Raw genomic sequence first — 23,798 nt, forward strand, 5'->3', positions numbered from 1 at the left:
ATTCATACACACTCTAGATGTTAAAACACAATAATGTATCATGTATTCATACACACTCTAGATGTTAAAACAATTATTGGTTGCCCCTCCCTTCATACACTCAGCAATAGACTTGTAGAATATTAATGCTAATCATCGACGTTCTATTCCCGAGGGCAGAACAGCGCAAATAGTATATAGCGTAACTTTGAGTTTTAAATGTTACACGGAGAACATTGTAGAAAATTGAAAGGCGTTGCTGCTACGGGATGGTAGATAAATAGTCCATCCGCCTTTCGTAAGAAAACACTTCTTGGGAAGAAAAATCTCTTTACGCAATGGTCGTCCTTAACCTCACGTCTTACAGTTGGAGAAGAAATTACTTCTAAACACCCAAAAACTACAATGTTCGCTACGTAATAAAACTGTGTCAGGAGGTCGTGACGTCACAACGTGAGGTTCACTGACCGCGCGGTCAGTGCACAACACTAAGAGAAAGTGTCAGCTGTTCGCGGACTTCGTACTTCATAAAAATCAATGTATTACATCCATGCAGAAAGACTAGGTAAACATTTTCTTGTTCTGTTTGTTAAAGTTTGTGAACGCTTGAGCGAATTCACGTTATTTTAGTGCCCGAATTATCTGGACGGTTTTGTTTATCTTCTTACACAGCTGGGTTTCCAAGACAGAGTCTGTTCGTCTAACATGAGAGAACTGGAAGTGTTGAGCCATACAAAAGGTTATTCAGTTGTCCAAAACATCGTTGGTAAGCTAATTTTCAGTTATTTGTTTGTGTTTTCTTATATCAAAGCCACATCGGGCATCTGCTGTGTCCACCGAGGGGAACTGAGCCCCTGATTTTAAAGTTGTGAATCCGTAGACTTACAGATATCGCAGCGGGTAACAATTTTCATGTGAATGAAACTATGACATTTGCCTCTTCAGAGTTAATTGTTATTCTATCTCTTCATCTTCTTTGGTATTTAATAATAATAATAAAAAACACTAAACAAAAATAACATCGGTTTAATTTATAGACACGTGCCTTTATAAATACTGTTTTCTTTCCGAAAAGTTAAACTGAGACAAATCAGTCTACCAGTAAAATTGTGTTTTCTTTGTTACTTCACGTTATAAATTGTAAATCGAAAACATAGCCATTTAGTTGCACTGACAAAACCCAATTCACTACATTGAACTTCAAGGTTTTCATTATTGTTATGTTTCGTGTCCCTTTTATGTGGACACTGATTCTAAAACGACCCCTCCTGAGTTTTAACTAGATCACGTCATTTTCAATCTTACATCTTTCAATGAGAAAATCACCCAAATTTTGAAACTTCGGTAAATAGTCCAGGTAATATAAATATATTCTCTTGTGGTTTGGCATTTCTTTTCATTTAGTGTTCTTGTTCAGGCCTGTTTTTAAAACAAGTCATAGCAATAAGCGCATTTAATTAACCTAAAGAATAGATTTTATTATCATATAAAAATAACCATCAACTGTACATCATTTACTATCATATTAAATATCTTCCTTATTTGTTATTAAGCTCAAAGCTACACAATGAGCTATCTCTGCCGTGCCTCCCACGAGTACCGAAATCCGGTTTTTATCATATCAACTTTAAATCCCCCAATATTTCTATGATGAAATATCTCGCTTAGTCTTTATGATATAACCTGTCTTTATGAGATAACCTTAACCTTTCTTTCTGATATAACCTCGACCTGTCTTTATGATATAACCTCGACTTGTCTTTATGACATAAACTCGACCTGTCTTTATGATATAACCTCAACCTGTCTTTATGATATAACCTCAACTTGTTTTTATGATATAACATTAACCTGTTTTTATGATATAACTTCAACCTGTCTTTATGTTACAACCTCGATCTGTCTTTATGTTACTATCTCAACCTGTCTTTATGTTACTACTTCAACCTGTCTTCATGATACCACCTGAATCAGTCTTTATGTTACTACTTCAACCTCTCTTTATGTTGCTACTTCAACCTGTCTTTATGTTACAACCTCAACCTGTCTTTATATTACTACTTCAACCTATCTTTATGTTACTACTTCAAACTGTCTTCATGATACCACCTGAACCTGTTTTTATGTTACAACCTCAACCTGTCTTTATGTTACTACTTCAACCTGTCTTTATGTTACAACCTCAACCTGTCTTTATATTACTACTTCAACCTATCTTTATGTTACTACTTCAACCTATCTTTATGTTACTACTTCAGGCTGTCTTCATGATACCACCTCAACCTGTCTTTATGTTACAACCTCAACCTGTCTTCATGCTACCACCTGAACCTGTCTTTATGACATAAACTCGACCTGTCTTTATGATATAACATCAACCTGTCTTTATGATATAACATCAACCTGTTTTTATGATATAACTTCAACCTGTTTTTATAATATAACTTCAACCTGTCTTTATGTTGCAATCTCGATCTGTCTTTATGTTACTATTTCAACCTGTATTTATGATACCACCTGAACCTGTTTTTATGTTACTACTTCAACCTATCTTTATGTTACTACTTCAAACTGTCTTCATGATACCACCTGAACCTGTTTTTATGTTACAACCTCAACCTGTCTTTATGATACCACCTGAACCTATCTTTACATTACTACTTCAAACTGTCTTCATGAAACCACCTGAACCTGTTTTTATGTTACAACCTCAACCTGACTTTATGTTACAACCTCAACCTGTCTTTATGTTACAACCTCAACCTGTCTTTATGATACCACCTGAACCTATCTTTACATTACTACTTCAAACTGTCTTCATGATACCACCTCAACCTGTCTTTATGTTACAACCTCAACCTGTCTTTATGATACTACTACAACCAGATTTTATTAAACCGCTTCAAGTTGCCACTATGATACATACTACCTGAGGTCATATCTTTGTTTCTGAATCCAGTTGCTTCTATGATGACAGAAATTTAACTCTAAAACATTATGTCATGTTTGTAATTGGTATAAATAGTTTTACTGGCTAGAAACCCTTTTGAAGTTATTCGTATTGTCAATACAAGAACTCCCTTCTCCGTATTATATGTGAACGTTTTAAACCTTTACACCATTAAAATAGAACATAATAACGCATGTGAAGGAGTCATGCATTGAAATATTTAATAAAATCATGCAAGAACATGAAAACTAAGGTGTCCGTAACCGTCTCATGAGAGGGCAGTTCAGTATTTGGTTTTCGTCCATTTACACTGTTTCTCTTCCATGTATGAAGCTAGAGCTGTCAGTGACAAAAATGAAATCACTGCGACGGAACAAAAGTCAAATCTTGAACTCTGACACAACGGTCACTCTGTACATCATGGAAGAGGAGCTAGGACCGTTGGGAGAATATGGTGTTTAAACCTAAATGAAATTTATAATTGACTGAAGTGTAATACATTATACACACGGGTCTATGATTGTGTCACTCATCCCTATTTAGATACCATGCTTCGGGAACACGAACATCATGCTGAGAGAACATTATTTTATAACAAAGGAATACTAAACATTAATTTATAACATAGAAATATTGAACATTATTTTATAACAAAGAATACTAAACATTGATTTATAACATAGAAATATTGAACATTATTTTATAACAAAAGATGTTGTTGTTTTTTTAATTAAACACAAAGCTACAGAATGGGCTATCTGTGCTCTGCCCACCACCCGAAACCCGGTTTTTAGGGTTGTAAGTCCGCAGACATACCGCTGAGCCACTGGGGGACTATAACAAAGGAATATTGAACATTATTGTATAACAAAGGAATACTGAACAGTATTATATAAAAAAAGGAATACTGAACATTATTGTATAACAAAGAAATACTGAATATTATTGTATAACAAAGAAATACTGAACAGTATTATATAAAAAAAGGAATACTGAACATTATTGTACAACAAAGAAATACTGAACATTATTGTATAACAAAGGAATACTGAACAGTATTATATAAAAAAAGGAATACTGATCATTATTGTATAACAAAGGAATACTGAACAGTATTATATAAAAAAAGGAATACTGAACATTATTGTATAACAAAGGAATATTGAACAGTATTATATAAAAAAGGAATACTGAACATTATTTTATAACAAAGGAATATTGAACATTATTTAATAACAAAGGATTATTAAACATTATTTTATAACAAAAGAATATTACACAGTATTTAATAACAAAGAAGTATGGTTTTATATAGATTTTTTTTCAACACGTTAATTAGAAAGTCAAGTTCTAGAAGACGTCATGTCACCTGCTACGTTTACAAGACAGTAAGGGTTCCTCTGATTTGTAAAGTTACTTTGTAACCCAATAGCATAGTATTACTGTGGAAACAGTACAGTATATGTTCTTAAAAACGTTTTTTGAAAGTGTTGACCATTCAATTTAAAACCACTGAGCTGCAGAATTTCATCAACTAATAATAAAACAAAATATTCTGCAGTTCTAGTCATCCCCACATAGATGTCACTAGTGTTTTCACGTAGGTTTAAATATCTGCTACCAGCAAACGCTTCGCGATCTTATTAGATAGATGTAAAACCGTGAAAGACACCAATCAATTTATGATATACAGAGGAACGAATAAAATAGCATGTGTGTTATAAACACAACCCTATTTATTTGGGTCTGAATGTGCAAAGTGATATTATCAAACATACTATTGGTGGGAACGTGTTTTGTAGTCACTATGTGAAAAACCTAAACACTGGATAGGTGAAGTGAAGTGTAGTCGCACAATATCAGATATAATAAATAAACTTAGAGTTCCAAAACTTGTTTAACCTCGAAATCTAAGTTCAAATGAGGTCCACTTCAGTCTACACTTTCATCAACGTGTGTTATTGGGTTACACTGGTTTCAAAGAATTCTACTCTACATAGGTAACCCCGAACACAAGTCAATCAAAGATAGGTAAACTGGAGATATATCAAAGATACTGTTGATGTGAATGTTCCTTGTAGTAATAACACACGTTGATCAAAATGATGATTGAACTGGACCTCACTTGAACCTAGACATCGAGGTTAAATAGTTTTCGAATACTAGGTTTATTTATAACAATACTATGTTATTTCTCAAAATATAAAACATACGACAACTGTTAATGGTATAATTGAAGTTTTACTTGTGTTTAAACATATCTGAAAGTCATAAAATTATAAGATATTTGTTTAAATTTAAAGAAGTGTAAGATAACCAGACCCTTCAGGAAATATTTAAAACAATTGAGAATAACGCAGATTTCATTTCATTTGATTTTAACTTTACAGAAAACAGTCCATGTTTTTCCCATCGGTGTTGTTTATTATTATTATTGTTCCGCTTTGGTGTCTTCCCCCTCACGTGATGTAACTGAAACGGTTCTTATAAACTGTACAACGTTCTTTCGAAACTATTGATCACGTGGAATTACTAATAGCGCACGTGAACAAAGTTTCGAACGACTGACAATCGTTTCAGTCGAGGTAAATGATAGCTATTGTTGTTATTGTTTGAGAGAAAAGCCACTTTCGGTTATCTGCTGTGTCCACGGCGGAGAATCGCGCCTAGAATCTTGGTTTACCACTCGTTTGGAAAGGTACGGACTGAGTTAAAATAATATTTAAACCTCTTGTATTAAAAAAAATGAAAATTTTGAAAAAAATTCATATTTTCTAAAGTCTTTTATACATGTATCAACATGAATAGAAAATTGAAAATGACTGATCGTTTAGAAACAACGAAAAGTATCTTTTTATCAAACAATGGATACTAATCGTTTATAATTTTAATACAACAATAGAATTTCATTTTTACAAAAATTTTTGAAAATGTTTAAAAACTGTTCAGTTAACGATTTATATTATGCTTTACAATATCTTTGTTTCACGTGTTTTAAAAAAAACTGAATATTTTAATCTATCAATAATTACAAAATATCCGTTTTTTCATATCAAAATTTTACGTTGAGGAAAAATAGGTATCGCATTTTGAAGCCAACGTTTGACAGATATAGTTCCAAACACACACACAAAATATATATGTGTATAAGACCAGTGTTTATTAAATATCTCGTGAGTGTTCCCCAGACATACCTTTCACTTTTGTTCGTGGTAAACAGACAAGCAGGGAAAATGTAGACTTGTGGGCCTAATTGCTCTCCCTATATGAAGAAAAACTGTGTTCACGTCTGTTTGTTTGTTGTATTTCGCGCAAAGATACTCAGAGATTATTCGAAAGATACTCCGGTGTTATCCGTTAGATACTCAAGAACTATTTGTAAGATGCTCTGGGGTTATTTGTAAGAATCCAGGGGATATCTGTAAGATACTAGGGCGCTATCTGAAAGATACTTGGGGGTTAGTCTTGAACTACTCTAATCAGAAAGTGGAATTTTTCGTCACATTATAATGACCCCACTGCGAATATTTTGGTGATGAAATTCAAATCATAGCCCCAAAGAATACGAGTGGAACGTTCTGACCATCAGGTTATGTTATAATACAAAATAACATGTCATCGGTGAGAAGAATCAAACTAAAAAACAATTTAATTAAAACAATAAGAATAACGAGTGACGCGGCCGTGTTAGAATTGAACCTCTACATTTTACACGATGCAAGAATGAAAGGTTCTAGTCTGTCGTATATTTTATCCAGTAATTATTAATAAGGACTTATAAGTGTGTATAATATGTTAGTCATACTATATCTGCTAGATCCAGTACCGACGAGGCCTTTTCTTTAATACCAAAACTCTTCAGGATGACTGGGATACGACAGACATATTGGTGTCTGAGGCTTTATTTATATTGTTAAGTTACTTGATAACAACTGACTAATTATATAAGAGCTATGGCATTAATACAGTAACCATATAAGGCCTGAATACACGGTACGTCCTAAATTTCTAGGGTGAGTTTTGGAGGAGTGGCGAACATTTCATTTTTTTATAACTTGCATGAAAAACGTATTGTTGCATTCAAAGTTTTTACTATGGGTAGACAGATATATGAAACACGGATATTACAATATTTTTAGTTTGTGTTCTTAATAAAGTTATTAAGGCTACACTTTTGAACTACTGACCAGAAGGAATGTAGTCTTGCAAACACAGCCTCTTACCATCCGCCATTCACGCTAAGGGATTGATTGTCACTCTTATAACGCGCTTCTAACTTTAAAAACAAATTTACGAGAGAAGTATTTTGTGGCATCGTACGCACGTAAATGCTGTTCGACAGTCCAAAATCTGTAACTCTGCCACAAGGCTAGTCCACGCCTTACAATGTTACAAAGTACCATAATTAGTCATAAATAACATGAAATCACCAGGAGTCGTATAGCCCCCCATCCTGGCAATAAGGTGTTTACTCAAATATTTCCGCAGTATACGATGGTAGGGGTGTCGTTTTCTCATAATAATTGTAGATTATCAAATTTATATATTATAAACATGTATTGTTTTCGTTTATGTTCCGTTGTCTCCAAAACGTGGAGCGAAACTAAAAGAAACAGCTTTAGAAATTTGCATATATTCCGTATATAAAAACTTTTCTATTCTAACAACGGGTTTGGTAACTTTGAACGAGTGAGGCTAGCTAGGAATTAAACTGCTACTTTTAGCTACTTAAGCGATTATCAGTCATAAATATGACGCAGATTCGTGTATAAATAAGTGCATAACAGGAAATACAAAGGATTTTGAACTCGTACATGATAAACGGGTTACATGGAAAACCTAATAACGTTCATAATCTTGTTGTTGTCGTGTGTTTGTTTCCGGGTTTTTTCTCGTTTTATTCAAAGCAGGGTTCGTATTATAACCTACAATAGCTTTCCTATCCTACCTCACAAACGTGTACCTTTAATATTAATGACTGCCCCCCAGTGGCTCAGCGGTATGTCTGCGGATTTACAACGCTAAAAATCGGGTTTCGATACCCGTGGTGAGCAGAGCACAGATAGCCCATTCTGTAGCTTTGTGCTTAATTCAAAAACACACACAGTTTTATACTTTCTCTACAATATCTTACGACCAATTAAGAAACATCGAAATTAAACAAACGCAAAATTAAAGAAGCCTTACTTATACAACAACTTAAACCCAAAATAAACCAATATAAAGGAACGCCTTTATACCTATATTAATATAATAAAATAAATAAAATTATATATTCAAACATCTAATACCGCCCTCTACATTTCGACACACAGTTACACAACCCCTTTCAAACATGTGGTCAGCTTCCGGTCAGTTACCTCTTTCTTTGTGAACCTGACGATGACCGAAGAAGGTCGCTCTTCTATGTAAAATATTTTCTCAACCCAAACGAGCCGTTTTTGCATATAAACATCGAAATTGTATACGTGGCGTCATAAAACTATTTATTTCTTTCACAGTCACCATATTAAGTGTTCAACCTAAAACAGTTATTATGGAAAGAAATAAACAGTCGTAGTTATAATTAAAGTTCAGAAACAATGTTATGTTATTAAATCTTATTGTAAAAAACTATGATAACAATTTTGTAAAATACTTTGATAAGAATTACAATTTGCTTACTTAACTTAGATTAAACTACAATAATTATTGTTGCGAAAGCTGATGACATAAATAGTGCTTAAATGAAGTTGAACGAATGTGAGTTAAAAGTATAAAACGCGGGTGGCTTTCTGACGAATTATCCCCTCGTTGGCTTCCCTTTAAAATGGCCTGGCATGGCCTAGCGCGTTAAGGCGTGCGCTTCGCAATCCGAGGGTCGTGGGTTCGCGACCGAGTCGCGCTAAACATGCTCGCCCTCCCAGCCGTTGGGGCGTTATAATGTTACGGTCAATCCCACTATTCGTTGGTAAAAGAGTAGCCCAAGAGTTGGCGGTGGGTGGTGATGACTAGCTGCCTTCCCTCTAGTCTTACACTGCTAAATTAGGGATGGCTAGCACAGTTAGCCCTCGAGTAGCTTTGTGCGAAATTCCAAAACAAACAAACTTCCCTTTAAAACTATTATCGTGTTATATCTGAAAGTGTAATACCTGTTCAAGTCAGATAGTATTATAAAAAAGTTATATGATGCTATTCCTGAAGAATGGAAAGACTTGGTTGAAAGAGAGATTCCCACAATCACAGGTACGATAAAATTTATTTTTGAGATGTGTGGTTCAGGTGGCGAAAATGTTATCCACTTAAATGATCTTCCTGTTAAAAAACTGATTAAGTTAATATACCAGAACTCCATCCCTGCTACTGAAGAAATTACTGCTTGGAAAGATATTTTAAGAGATACTAACTGGAAAAAATATATAAATATATTTATCATCCATTTAAAGGCTTTATCTTTGCTAATGTGGATTATTTATTTTATCACAATGCTTTAATGACGAACAGTAAACTTGTTCATATGAAAAACATGATACGGGCTTATGTACACTTTGTGGAAAAGAAACTGAAACAGTGAGACATTTATATTGCCTGTGTTCAATGGTTTAACCCTTATGGACGTTAGTTTTCAACACTATTTCCTTTATCATTCAAATATCAGTACCAATGAATCAGAAACGGCGAATTCTTGTACAGGGCTTCCTAGAAGGATTAAGAAAAGACGACAGCCTACAGTGTATGTTTTTGATTACATTAACTAAATATTGTATTATGACTGTTAGGAAAATTTGTTTAGCCAAAAATATCCAATTAAATCTGTTGTCATTTTATAAGGGTCAGTTAAGAAAGAAAATAAGTTTTGATTATTCCAGGTATGTTATTCGTAATGATGTCGATTCTTTCTTTCAATTTTATTCTAGAATTGTTCGTCCTTGTTCACAACGTTACTTTATTGTGTGTCCTTTAATATGAGCTATTACAGATAGTATTCGGTGCATTCAGTTGTATATAACTGTGTATTTGATTTTTGTACTTGTTCTGTATGTAATATATGTGATTGTGAGGCCTCTTCAAGAGGTTTGTAAATAAAATAAAAAAGTGGCTCTCTTCGTATTCCTTTCTCGCAATCGCTATCAATAGAGGGTTAGTTTCTTACTTTATAATTGTGTAACACCCTAGGAAGAAATGGATATAATTTACTTTCTACATGTCACTGCTAAGATAACTTATATTGTTCATAACTCGAAATTACATTCTGTACCTCATGCTAATGCAAGCATTTGCCTTGCAATATAGTGGCGTGAACTTCAGACCATGTATCTTTCAAACCTGTATAGAAATATCGAACAATATCCAACTAATCACAGTATAATTTACCGTATGCATCTCCCGTTTGCTTTCCATTCAACAATTATCACGTTGAGGACAGTGTTAGAGAGCGCTTCTCACAAACTGAGTGCAACTGTCCTAAACATAAAACCCGGAATGGCCAGGTGGTTAAGGCACTCGAGTTGTAATCCCAGGGTCAGGGGTTCGAATCCTCGTCCCACCAAACATACTCTCTTTTTCAGCCGTGGGGACTATATAAAGTGACGGTCAATTCCACTGTTCGTTAGTGAAAGAGCAGCTCAGGAGTTGGCGGTGGGTGGTGATGACTAGCTGCCTTTCCTTTAGTCTTACACTGCTAAATTAGGGACAGCAAGCACAGATAGGCTTTGTATAGCTTTGCGCGAAATTCAAAAGAAACAAACGAAACCTAAACATAAAATCAGTTTTACCATCTATAATAATAATAAACCATCAGATTTGTAACGCAAGGGTAGAAAACCAAAAGGGGGAGAGTTTGCTTATTTTCAACTGAAGTTTATTGTTATATAGAAAGAGGAATGTGAAATCATAAAGAATAGGGTATTACAGCTCTGTTCACTGCTGGGAATCAAACCCCGGGTATTACCCATGTCAGCTACTTACCGCTGGTCAACCCGAAGCCAATAAAAATCCAACGTGACTGAAGACCATCAAATATGTGATAAAAACTCATTAAACAGAATGTACACCAGTTCTTTAGTTGAGTATGAACTCTATTTGGTTATCTGTGTCACCTGAAAGGCGTGTATACAGTGTGAAAACTCTGAACAATAGTTATGAATTTAAAACAAAGAACTGAAGGCGATAGCAGTCCTATTATAAAGTAGAAATATGACCAGTACTTGGATTATAACACCTAGATATATCTTAATAAACATTGCATGTATAATCATTCAAAGTGTGTATACATTTTTTGGGACACCCTGTATATATATATAGAGAGAGAGAGAGATGCACATAACAGTGGAAAAGTATTATAACAAGGGAATATTTTGTCATTATTTCCATTTTATTCTTCCATACCATTAACAAATGTCAATTTCATCACTATGGTAACACTTCTCTGATTCCTGTTAACAGTTGAATAAGCCAGGGTGAGAATATTTATCATTCTTTAAATTTACCATATACTTGTAACAAGGGCATTTCATAAGAATGAACGCACTGATCAAATTTAGGTCTGAAATAACTGTCATGGTGCCCCATGCATTGTCTTAACTATATGGAAAGAAGCTAGCATACGGTACCGGTATATGCTAGACAAAATAAATTTTATAGCATTCCACAAAAATACATCTTCATAAAAAACATTATGTAACACTATATATTAAGTTTTGTTGACCTACCACGGCCCAAAATACGTAAAGAATTGTCAGTAGAATCTATAGAGAGTTCACATTAAAACTTTACGTGATACTAGTTCGAATCTCCGACAAATTGCTACAGACTTGCAACGCTCCCCAAACACTGTGAAACCAAGATAGGTAAGTTTGACAATAAGAAATGTAGAGGCAAAACACTTGAACTCAATGATACTGATGTTAAGTATCTTTGTTTATATAATCTTCAGGACATAAGGAAGACACACTGATCTCAAACATGAGATAAACAACCATGTACCAGATGACAGAAAAGTGTCCAGATCTACAGTATCAAGAAGGTTCAATGAGAATGGAATATTTGTTCATGTGGCAGTTTAAAAACTATGTACTTCGAACTCCACGTATTGTCAAGAGACAGAATCTGCTAAAAAGTACAAACACTGGAATGTTAATGATTGGAAAAGGTTGTTATGGGCGGATGAGCTCAAGCTGGAAATACTTGGTTCAAAGTGTAGGTTGTACATCAGGCAGAAGAAAAGTAAAAGATACCTCAATGTAAAGCACCTACCATGAAGCATGGCAGAGTTAGAGTGATAGGTTAGGGGGTGTTTTGCTGCTGAGGCCACATCTATTTTGCGAAAAATTATTGGTAAACGATTCTACTACCAAGAAGATAATTACTCCAAACACTGATCCAAGCTATGCAGAAAGAATTTAGCTGAGAAAGAAGCTGATGGAGTCATTCAAATGATACAATGGCCCCCAACCACCCCCGAACTCAACGCAAGTGAGCAGATCTTAGACTTGATAGATCAAAAATTACTTCCAAAGAAGCTTTAAAGGGCGTATTAGAGACATTTGCAGTAAAATCCAAAATAACACTTTGATTAAATATGTGGTAACAATGCCTGCAAAGTCTGCAGTTATTAAAGCAAAAGGGAAACAGAAACTGTTAACTGCTTGTATTTAATCATCCACAATATACTAACCTGGATTCTAGGAATAAAAGTTCTTAGATAACCCGCTGGGGGGATGGTATATTAACTGATTACTGAACTCAAGCACTGATTTTCTGTTGTGTTAAATATGAAGATTAATGTGTGTTGTGTTTGTGTGTGTTTTCTTATAGCAAAGTCACTTCGGACTATCTGCTGAACACACCGAGGGGAATCGAACTCCTAATTTTAGTGTTATAAATCCGTAGACTCACGACTGTACTAACGGGGGGCATGAAGATTAATAACATTTTGATGTTTTACCTGTGATTTATCTTCCATTGTTCTTTGAAAGTAGCGTGAAATATAATTTTTGCCTTTACCCTAACACTTTTTTTACAGTTTTGTGAATATATAGATAAATACAAATGTAAATAACTTGTTACATTTAAATTGAACAACAAATATATTCTTTTTTAACTTTATTCAACCATCATGTCAAAACTGCATTATGATTCTTTCATATTCAAATTATCATCCACCAGGAAAGTGAGAACAACTACTGAACCTATATAAACTAGAAGAAGCAAACAATAATCAGAGAGAACCAGCTGCAAGTTTTCCTGTTTTTTTAACTTTTCCCTAAATAGTATAACTAATTATACCCACGCTCGACTAAACACACTTTCTCTTATTCTTCCTTCCAGAAAAAATAAAAACATGACAAACTATTGATCGATAAGTTAGTACAGACCAACATAACAGAGGACTTCGTGCTACGAAACTCTGTGTTTGACGAAGCAATTTCTTTAGTTAAGGTCGTTTTGTACGATTAATTACATCACGTGCTTTCTGTATGTCGATGTTTTTACAGTTTCTTATAGTTGTAAAACCAGTTTTTCTTTTCATTCTCTCAGCTAATGAAGAGAAACGTTTTACCAATTAAGAATGTTTGTTTATTATTGCACTTTTTGTAAGAGTTCACACCTTAAATAAAACTCACCAAAACTTATACATTCCATTTAAATAGAGGTATACTTATTAGAATAAGCAACTAATAAAACTATCAAGTCTACTATCGGTGGGTCGGGCGTGGCCCTAGTGGTTACTTGATCGACTGTAATTCCAAAGAGCCATGCTTCCCACTCCTTTACCATGGATACATTATACACACTGACTAAACGTATTTCTTTTGGTCTTTCTATCCATATTTAGAGATAATTATCGCAAGAAATCTATTTGAAGTTTCGGGTGAGTATCTGAAACAAAGCATCCGTTACTGGCTTTTTCAATTTATAAACATTTTATTCACAATAACTACGTGTTCTAACAGTAAAGGGTTATATTGGTATAGTTAGAAGTCCCTTACACAAATAACATAATACCCTAAAATACGTTTATCAAACGTAAGAGTATAGATAGAGGAAAGTGTTATTCTTGTTTGAGCCATGATTGAAATTAGTTTTCAAATCATTATAACAGGTCTTTCCTTGTTTTCTAGATATATCAATAAACAATTCCTATTTCTCTAAAAAAACGATATTGGTAAAACTCTTACATATACACACGATTGCTTTATCACATCTCCCGAACTTTCCACGCGTTGGAATATTTTGTTCAAATTTCGTGATATTTTTACGTTTTGAAAGAGTTTTTCAAATCTCCGCTCACTTTTCTTACCTTTGAGGTGATTCTTCGATTTTCCGTATCTGTTTTACTCTCTTTTTTCAATTTTTTATAATTGCAAGTAAATAATATTTTTTATTCCAGAAGCAACTGATTCAAACATCCATACTTCTCCTAACTTAAGCGGTATCTCTTAAAACAGTACGAACCTCTCATATATAACTAGCTATGAGTTGTTTTCTCTCAGATGTTAACAGGTCCGGCATGACCAGGTGGTTAGGGCGCTCAACTCTTAATTTGAGGATAGTGGGTTAGAATCCCCGTCACACTAAATATTCTTTCCCTTTCAACTGTTAGGCATTATAAATTACGGTAAATCCCACTATTTGTTGGTAAAAGAGCAACACAAGAATTGTCGTTTGGTAATAATGACTTGATGTCCTACACTGGTCAATTAGGAACGGCTAACCCTCGAATAGCTGGGAGCGAAAATATAAAATAAGCAAACAGATTTAAACAGAGCAGATTAATTAAATCTACGTTTATTTTATGCGTGTGTCACCCTGAGAACCGTGTTTGTCTTGAGTCATTCAATGACTAAGAACTTTCATTTTTTTAACACCAACCGAGTTTCGAAGTTATTTCAACTTTCACTGCATACATATAACGTTCTGACCTTGTAACACACTTTGGTCGAGTCATAACCGCTTGACCTGTCATTTTACTAGCGCTATTTTTTCCAACGTTGCCTACCCCGCAAGCCTGGGGGCACCTCCAACACTTTAAACCGTGCCAGATTAAGGTCGTTGTTCCCTTTCGCTTTTATTTAAGAGCGCTAAGTTTACGTCATATCTCCACCAGTTTATCCGTCCTCGATACTCCCTATATAAGATTGTTTGAATGGTGAATCTGATACTTGAGTTGATTATAAGAAGAGAATGGATGTTGGGATGGATTGTGATAGATAGAACAGCGCAGTTGTTATATGGCACGTGTGAGAGGTGGATGACCCCACGTCTTTTCTAGGTCAACAGCCAGTAAAAAAAAAAAAAACATTCACAAGTGTTCTGTACAGCTTATATGAACGGAAGGAGGTTTGGGTACAAATTAGATCAAAGCATATCGCCTTTATATTGAAAGTTGGTAAACTTTAATTTGTTAAGCGAGCTTAACTGTTTTGTTTTCCACGATTTCCCAATTTTTCATTGTTAATTACTAATAAACAAGTTTAGCGGAAACACGTCAGAAGTAGGACTGCTTACGTCAGACCCTCCTCGAGTACCGTATATCTTTGTTTGACGCCTAAACAACATAAAAAGTGTTTATTCTCAAGCTATTTAAAAATGAGGCTGTGATGAGGTAATAAATCTTTAATTGAAACTATGGGGCAATTAAAACTCAATTCCAAACTACGTTTGTTTGTTTCTTTGTTTCAAAGATACGTCCACTGCAGAAGAATTGAACTCTGGATTTTAGCATTGTAAGTACGTAAAATTACCGTTGTCCTATCCGGGGGGGAGACCCAAACCATAGTCTGCATTATTATCGAAAAATATTGTGATAATTTTAAAAGAACTAGGTTACATTTACCATCACCAGTAGCTTTGAGAGTTCAAAACAATATATTCAGGTTTCTATTCCATTCTGGGCCTAGTAGTTAGCGTACCGCACCAAAAAACTGAGAATTCAAGGCTTGCTTCCTTACTTTATAGCTGTGGATGCGTTATAAGAGTAATAATCAAATCACAACTTTTATTCGAATAAGTAAAGAATTCACTGTAGGTGCTGTGAGCCACCCACCGTCCCTTTGGTTTGTCATTTCTAAATCATGTAGTAGATTTGAGCTAAAGTGTGCAATTAAACAACCTTTTAAGTTTTCTATTTTTGTGTTGTTGTTTTTTTTAACTTACGAGTTTTCCTAAACAAAATTTCAATGACGTAAAATAAGAATAAAATTATTTCTAAATTAAGTAAAACAAAGTAAAAACAATGGCAACTGCTAGGAATTTGTTGGTCGAAATTATACATTTTTAATCTTTAATTTTGCAAAGAAACGGTGATAAAAAATAAATACCTTATACTTGAATCTTGGAAATAAAAGAATCCAGTTGCGATTTATTTCCGTTATTTGGCGCCGTGTAAAAGAAATAATAATAATTAAGAAAAAAATCAAAGGTGCGTATTTGTTTTACATCAGTTTAGAGGAACACTTGAGTTCTAAGAGTGATACTCAGTAGAGTAGAATAAAATTTGTATTGAATAAAATGAGCAGGGATACAACTTCGATGTATTCCTCTTTTAACCATTCATACCAACATACAGTAGTGTGTTGTTAGTCAATCACACAGTAGACACTAAAATGACGTCACATAAAAGACGTTTAACGTTTCAGTTTGTATTGTCGTGACGTCAGTAAAACGTGCGCATGCCATGAACCACAAAAATAATTATATTGTAGGCTACAACACAGCGTGATGTATGATCTTCAAAATCAAAAAATAATATAATTTGTTTCTTAATCTTGGTTTTACTTATTCTTGACACAGTACATCTATTATATCCGTGACGTTTTAACCGTTTCGTTTTCGTGTTGTTTACACAAATGGAAATACAGCAGAAAGAATGGATGTGAATGAAAAATTTGAAATATTTCTTTTTTACCTACTTTTTATGGCCGATAAACAAAAATTAGCATGTGTTCTCACTGACCTACATCGCGGCTAGTGAGGCCTTCACTTTATGCTATTTATTTTTATAAAAATTTAATGAGTACAAAAGGGACCAGAGTCAACGACCGTTCGACCAGAGATTGAGGTATGACACATTTTCTGTGCCAGCCTGAACTGTGTCGATTTCAGGTTTAGAAATAAAGGTTGAAAAAACAAAAACGAAATGAAAACAGGAATATAACGTTCCATTTCTCTCTCGTATACTACCTTCGTTAATATAACTAGAGTTGGGTGTTAGGGATTAGTTTCACCAAGTAAACATATCTTAACATAGTTTAGGCTACTTATTTTGGTCTCAAAAGTCTCCCAGTTTAAACACTTACAACACTAAAATCTTGTGTTCGATTCTCAAAGCACTCATAGACCATTGTCTATTTGTTTATTTATTGTTAAGCATAAAGCTACAAAATGAGCTATCTGTGCTGTACTCACCACGGGTATCGAAACTAAATTTTAATGTTATAAACCTTCCGACATATAACTAAACCACTGACGGGGGAAGGGGCAACGTTGTGTAACTTTTTAATAACACAAACACACAATTACAACATTCTAAAATGTGTAGTAAGTTAGATTTTTTGTTTGGTTTTTACTATTCCTTGAAATATTTAACAAAGTCGTTAATTAATAATTGCTAGTTATTGCCTTGCCTATTAAATTATAAAGTAATTAAGAATTTAAAATAAGATAAGCTTTTTTACATTTTTTGATAAGCCTAACAAATCCATCACTGGAGAGTTGTTAGAGTATTTTAGGCAATTAAGAACGTAAAATAAAATAGACTTTCCACATTTTTTGCTAAGCCTAACAAATCCATCACTGAAGAGTTGTTAGAATTTCGCGCAAAGCTACACGAGGGTTATCTGCACTAGCCGTTCCTAAGTTAGCAGAGGAAAGACAGCTCGTTATTACCACCCACCGCCAACTGTTGGGCTACTCCTTTACTAACGAATAGTTGAATTGACCATCACATTAAAATGCCCCCACAATTCAAACATATTTGGTGTGACGGAGATTCAAATCCGCATCCCTCAGATTACGAGTCGAGTACCTTAACTACCTGACCATGCTGGGCCAGAGTTGTTAGTGTATTTTGTTTCTTTCTTAGAACAATAAAGATGATACTCTTTATCTTTGAGAACTTCTACCTTTCTCGAAAAAAATGGATCTTGAGGGCAGTGACAGCAAAGTGGGGCACGTTTATGGGGCAGGTGGAGCCTCATTATGTCACCCTTACGCTGTTCAAATATAACTTTTAAATACCGACTAGTTAAATATGTTCCTCTCTTAAGCGGATATAAAGCATATATAGTGCTATCGGCGAATATGTCCTAGTTGTCTTACACAGTGTTTGACTTAACGGTTAGATTTGTCCTAATTTGGTGTATATATAAATATATATATGCTATGTGTCTCATGCAAACGAAACATGTTATTCCACCATAGATGACGTAGGCAGGTAGAACTTACATAGTTTGTTCAAGCACTTTCAAAACTTAATTTATTACACTTAAACTTTATGCACTGTTCTCTGTTCATTATAATAATTATACTCTGGATTTGTACGCACGGTTATAGTTGTTATATGGGGCCGGGCGTGACCATGTAGTTAGCGTGCCTTACTGTGAGTTCATGATTCGACTCCTTTTATAAGAGCAAAGGTAAAATCACATTATTACAGTATCTCAAGTGTTTGCAGCGGGTACTGCTGACTAGCTGCCTTTGCTTTAGTTTATCAGTTCAAAATTATGGTCGAATAACGCAGGTATCTCTTGTGTATCCTTCTACAAATTAGGAAATAGTTTCTATATTTACGTATTGTATATATTTCACTTAGTTCAGAAACCCGTAGTTTCAAACGGTACCTTGCAACCGATTTAAACTTTGCCCTACTACGGTAGCGATAAGTGTATTCGTTATTGGTTTCTAATGTAAACTGATATATGATATATTTTCGGTTTCTAATGTAAAACTGAAAATTTTTGTTTCGTTCAGTTTTCGCGCAAATCCATTTAATTTTAAAGATAGACTAAAAGTAAGGCAGCAAAGCAAAAACACCCACCGCTAACTTTTGGACTACTTTCTATCAACAAATAATGGGATTGATCTGTTCTTAGATGTTTTCACGGCTGAATAAGTGTATATTGGATCTCGCTTTCGCGGACTACGAGCTATAAAGATTTATAATAAATTTGTTTGATATTTTAAATCTCGAACTGTTATTTTTATCATTGTTTGGTATATTCTAATATCACATATTATTCTAAAAAGTGATAAGAAAATAATAAAACGTATTACTGTCATTAATCAAACAATATTAGACAAACGTATCATTCTTATTAATCAAGGATATATTATTATTATTTAAGTGTACATTAGTCAATTGTATTATTACTTTGAATCAAGCGTATTATAATTAATCAAGCGCATATTAGTGACAGAAAGGTCTTTGATACGATAACTTATATATCAAAGGTAGTAATCAAACATTTAGTTCAATTAACTTTCTCTGCGTAATGGCGTTACAACACACACTTTCAACGTGTACTAGCGTTACGAAACACCTCAGGCAACAACACGAGCATATCTTTTCTCTTTCACTCCAATTGTAGGTCGGATCTATTTTTCTGGGTCAAAGAGTGATGACCGCTAATATGGTCATGGTAAAAACCTAGAAATACAAAGTAAGGAGTTTGAAGCATGGCGAAAATTATGTTTTGAACACCTAATTTTTTCTTTAGAAATAGCACAGTCAACATTCAAAAATAATTAGTAGTCTTTAAGTAAAGTTGATGTGTGAAACTCATGTTTAAAAAAAACTAAGACGCAACAGAAATTAACTTTTTAACCTCAGAAAAATTCTAATAAACTTTGTTGTGATCTAGAGAGATCTATAATAATAATTATTTCAAAATCTCTACATCTTAATCATAGCGTTCAAGAGAATTGAACTAGTGACATTACTTGTGACGTGAATCTTTATAAATTTAACCCGAAATCACCGATATCTGTTTTCCGATGTCAAGACATCGCTAATACGTAAATAACTTTCAATTCATAATCGTTTTTTTATTATTTCTATCTTTACAAATTAATTCGTTCTCTGCTTTCTACTCCCTGATTTCTACTACTCAGGACTGACAGGAACCTTTGGATCAGAAGCACTGTTGTTCTAGGTGTACAGATTATTTTTGTCCGAGATGGATCCGTACAATTTTTTGCCCGAATGAAAGCAAAATAAATTGCCTGAATGACCTGGTTCTAGTTTCGCCCGAATAAAAACGGAAATTTCCCCGAATAGCCGTATGCATTTCAAGATGGGGTCAGCCCCCGCCTATGAGTGTTGTTTAAAAAGGGAAGTTTTGGTTGTATTGCAGTACAAAAAAAAAGGTGTCTTAATATGTGGTTTTAAAAACTTGATGTCATTTGAACAGAACAATGAAAGAGAATACATATGTTGTTTGTCACTATCCCTTGTCCTCTGGTGGGACACAGCACATAGCGGGTGTGGCTGTTCTATAAGAAAACAAACAAACATTCTCCTGGATGAGACATTGCCAATTTTATTGATTTGAAACGCTAAAATCCGGGGTTCGATTTTACGTGATGGACACAGCAGGTAGTTAAATGTGGATTTGTTCTTAAACAAACAATACATTTTCTGTACTTTTTAATTTCCATTTACTTCCGTTTTTATTTCATTTAGTTTGAAATAGACTGAAATATAGACGTGATCTTTATGTATAAACATTCCCAGTTCATTTAGTTTGAAATATACTAAAATATAGACGTGATCTTCATGTATAAACATTCCCAGTTCATTTAGTTTGAAATAGACTGAAATATAGACGTGATCTTCATGTATAAACATTCCCAGTTCATTTACATCCTTGATTTTTTTTTAATAATTTCAGTGAGAACGTTGATTGATATTTTATTTTGAAAACATTTTCAACTTACATTTACCGTGTTCACTTTGGAAAGAAGAATGGGTGAAAATAATTCGGGTTTTTTTTTTCAAAATAAATAATTATTTTGGGACTATCATCAGAAAAAGGTCCATTCTCTAAAATAAAAAAGAAGAAATGCGTGTTTATCACAAACATTGTTTGTTTGTTTGGGAATTTCGCACAAAGCTACTCGAGGGCTATCTGTGCTAGCCGTCCCTAATTTAGCAGTGTAAGACTAGAGGGAAGGCAGCTAGTCATCACCACCCACCGCCAACTCTTGGGCTACTCTTTTACCAACGAATAGTGGGATTGACCGTCACATTATACACCCCCACGGCTGGGAGGGCGAGCATGTTTAGCGCGACGCGGGCGCGAACCCGCGGATTACGAGTCGCACGCCTTACGCGCTAGGCCATGCCGGGCCTATCAATTAAATACAGATAACAGAGCATAATTTGATTTGTTTGTCAGTGTTTTTTCTTCTGTTATTCATTGTTATTGTTTTAATACATAAATCTGTTTAATTTATGTAAGTAAATCGATTTCTTTGAATTTTGTTAAGCAAAAAAGTACACAAGCTCAGGAATAATCAGGTACTGTTTAAACCTAAATTGCTTGGAATAACTGTATTGAAGCCAGTATATACATATTGAGATCATGCCCTCTACCGGGAAAACTATACACTGATATACCGACGAGTTTCTAGGCCAAGTAAAAAGAAAGTAAAATGGATCATTACCAGATCAACAGTTCGTTCAACTCCGAACGATAAAAACGAAGCATTTATGTGTCAGTGTGACATAATTTTGCTTTTATATTTCATAACTAATGCTGCAATCTGGCGCTCTCTAGTGGTGCCTTAAAGTAATCGAGTTATTTATAATGGGCATTAAAGAGGCCAAGTCGTAAACGTGTCGTTTTGAAAGACAGCTCGAACAAAACTTAAACAGATAATAGAAAAAAAACCAAAACACTGTAATAATATGTTAAAAAAGTGTATAAAATAATTAGGTTTCTTGGTTGAATTTCGCGCGAAGCTACACTTGGGCTATCTGTGCTAACATTCCTTGATTTTGCAGTGAAATACTAGACGGAAAGCAGCTAGCATTAATCACCTATCGCTCCATTCTTAGGCTACTCTTTTACCACTGAGTAGTGTGATTGCTCGTAACATAATAATACCACCATGGTGAAAGAACAAGTGTGTTTGGCGGAAAGGAATTTGAGCCCAAACCACATTGCCATGCCAGGCCACATTATAATGTATTTCCTCGCAGTTACGTACGGTGTTCATACCTTGCACTGGCAAAGTTAAACGTTTGCTGCTTTATCAGAAAACGAGTTACAATTAAACATCGATATTGGTGTTTTAATTGTTTAGAAAACGCTAATTAAACTCATGACGTGAAAATAAAACAAAATAAAAAGCTTCGTTTTGTACAAATTTTCATTGACTTTTAACAAAGCTTTAATCCTCTTATTTACGTAAAACAAGAGAAAGTTCTTAGTTTGATGTTATAGTTATTTTAAACAAGGGGCTATCAGTGATGATCCCACTGCAGGTATCGAACCAGAACATTTAGTGTTAAAACCTAGAAAAGTTAAAGATGAGCTATCGTAAGGAAAAATGCAAGAATTCGAAAAGAAAAAAATGAAGTGCAGAAATATATAGAAAGGTAGATGTACTGGTTGAATAGGTACAAATGTATGTAATAGTTGCATATGTATAGATGGATGCAATACTTGTATATGTATAGATGGAAGTATTAGTTGTATATGTATGGATGGATATAATAGTTGTATAAGTATAGATGGATATAACAGGTATATATAAATATATATATATAAATGTAATAGCTGTATACGTACATATTGATATAATACTTTTATATGTATAGATGGTATATCTATACATGGATGTAATAGTTGCATATGTATTCATGGATGTGATAATTTCATAGTTATAGATATATATAATATTTTTATATGTATAGATAGATTTACTAGTTGTATATGTATAGATGGATGTACTAGTTGCATAGGTATATAAGTATAGATGTATCTAATACTTGTATATGTAAAGATGGATATAATAGTTGTATATGTATGTATAGATGGTTATAAAAGTTGTATATCTATAGATGAATGTACTAGTTGTACATGTATAGATGTATATAATAGTTTTATGTGAATAGATGGATATAATAGTTTTATATCTATAGATGAAACTAATAGTTGTATATGTATAGATTGATATAATAATTGAATATGTAAGTAAAGATGGATGTAATAGTTGTATATGTAAAAATGGTAGTAATAGTTGTATATGTAAAGATGGATATAATAGTTGTATATGTATTTATGTATATATGGATGTAATAGTTGTATATGTATAGGTGGATGTAATAGTTGTATATGTATAGATTGATATAATAATTGAATATGTAAAGATGGATGTAATAGTTGTATATGTAAAGATGGTAGTAATAGTTGTATATGTAAAGATGGATATAATAGTTGTATATGTATTTATGTATATATGGATGTAATAGTTGTATATGTATAGGTGGATGTGATAGTTGTATATGTATAGGTGGATGTAATAGTTGTATATGTATAGATTGATATAATAGTTGTATATGTACAGATGGATGTAATAGTTGTACAGATATAGATGTATCTAATAGTTTTATATGTATAGATGGATATAATAGGTGTATATGCATAGATGGATGTAATAGGTTCATTGGTATAGATGTATATAATAGTTGTATATGTATAGAATGATTTAATAGTTGCATATGTATATGTGTATATATGAATGTAATAGTTGTATAGATATTGATATATGTAATAGTTTTATATGTATAGATTTATTTAATAATTGTATATATACAGATGGATATAATAGTGGTATACGTATATATATATAGATGGATGTAATAGTTGTATATCTATAGATG

General features: G+C 33.7%; 1 protein-coding gene across 1 annotated transcript in view; it reads left to right on the plus strand.

Moving 5' to 3' along the window:
• Positions 1–669: 669 nt before the first annotated feature.
• Positions 670–23,798, plus strand: part of LOC143247210 (nuclear hormone receptor E75-like) — a 76,793-nt gene continuing 53,664 nt past the window's right edge. Inside the window, exon 1 of the mRNA XM_076494889.1 lies at positions 670–745. Coding sequence (XP_076351004.1) covers positions 685–745 — 61 coding nt within the window. The 5' untranslated portion in view covers positions 670–684. The remainder of the gene's footprint in view (positions 746–23,798) is intronic.

This window comes from Tachypleus tridentatus, chromosome 3 (assembly GCF_004210375.1).
Source record: "Tachypleus tridentatus isolate NWPU-2018 chromosome 3, ASM421037v1, whole genome shotgun sequence".
In the NCBI taxonomy this organism is placed as follows: Eukaryota; Metazoa; Arthropoda; class Merostomata; order Xiphosura; family Limulidae; genus Tachypleus; species Tachypleus tridentatus.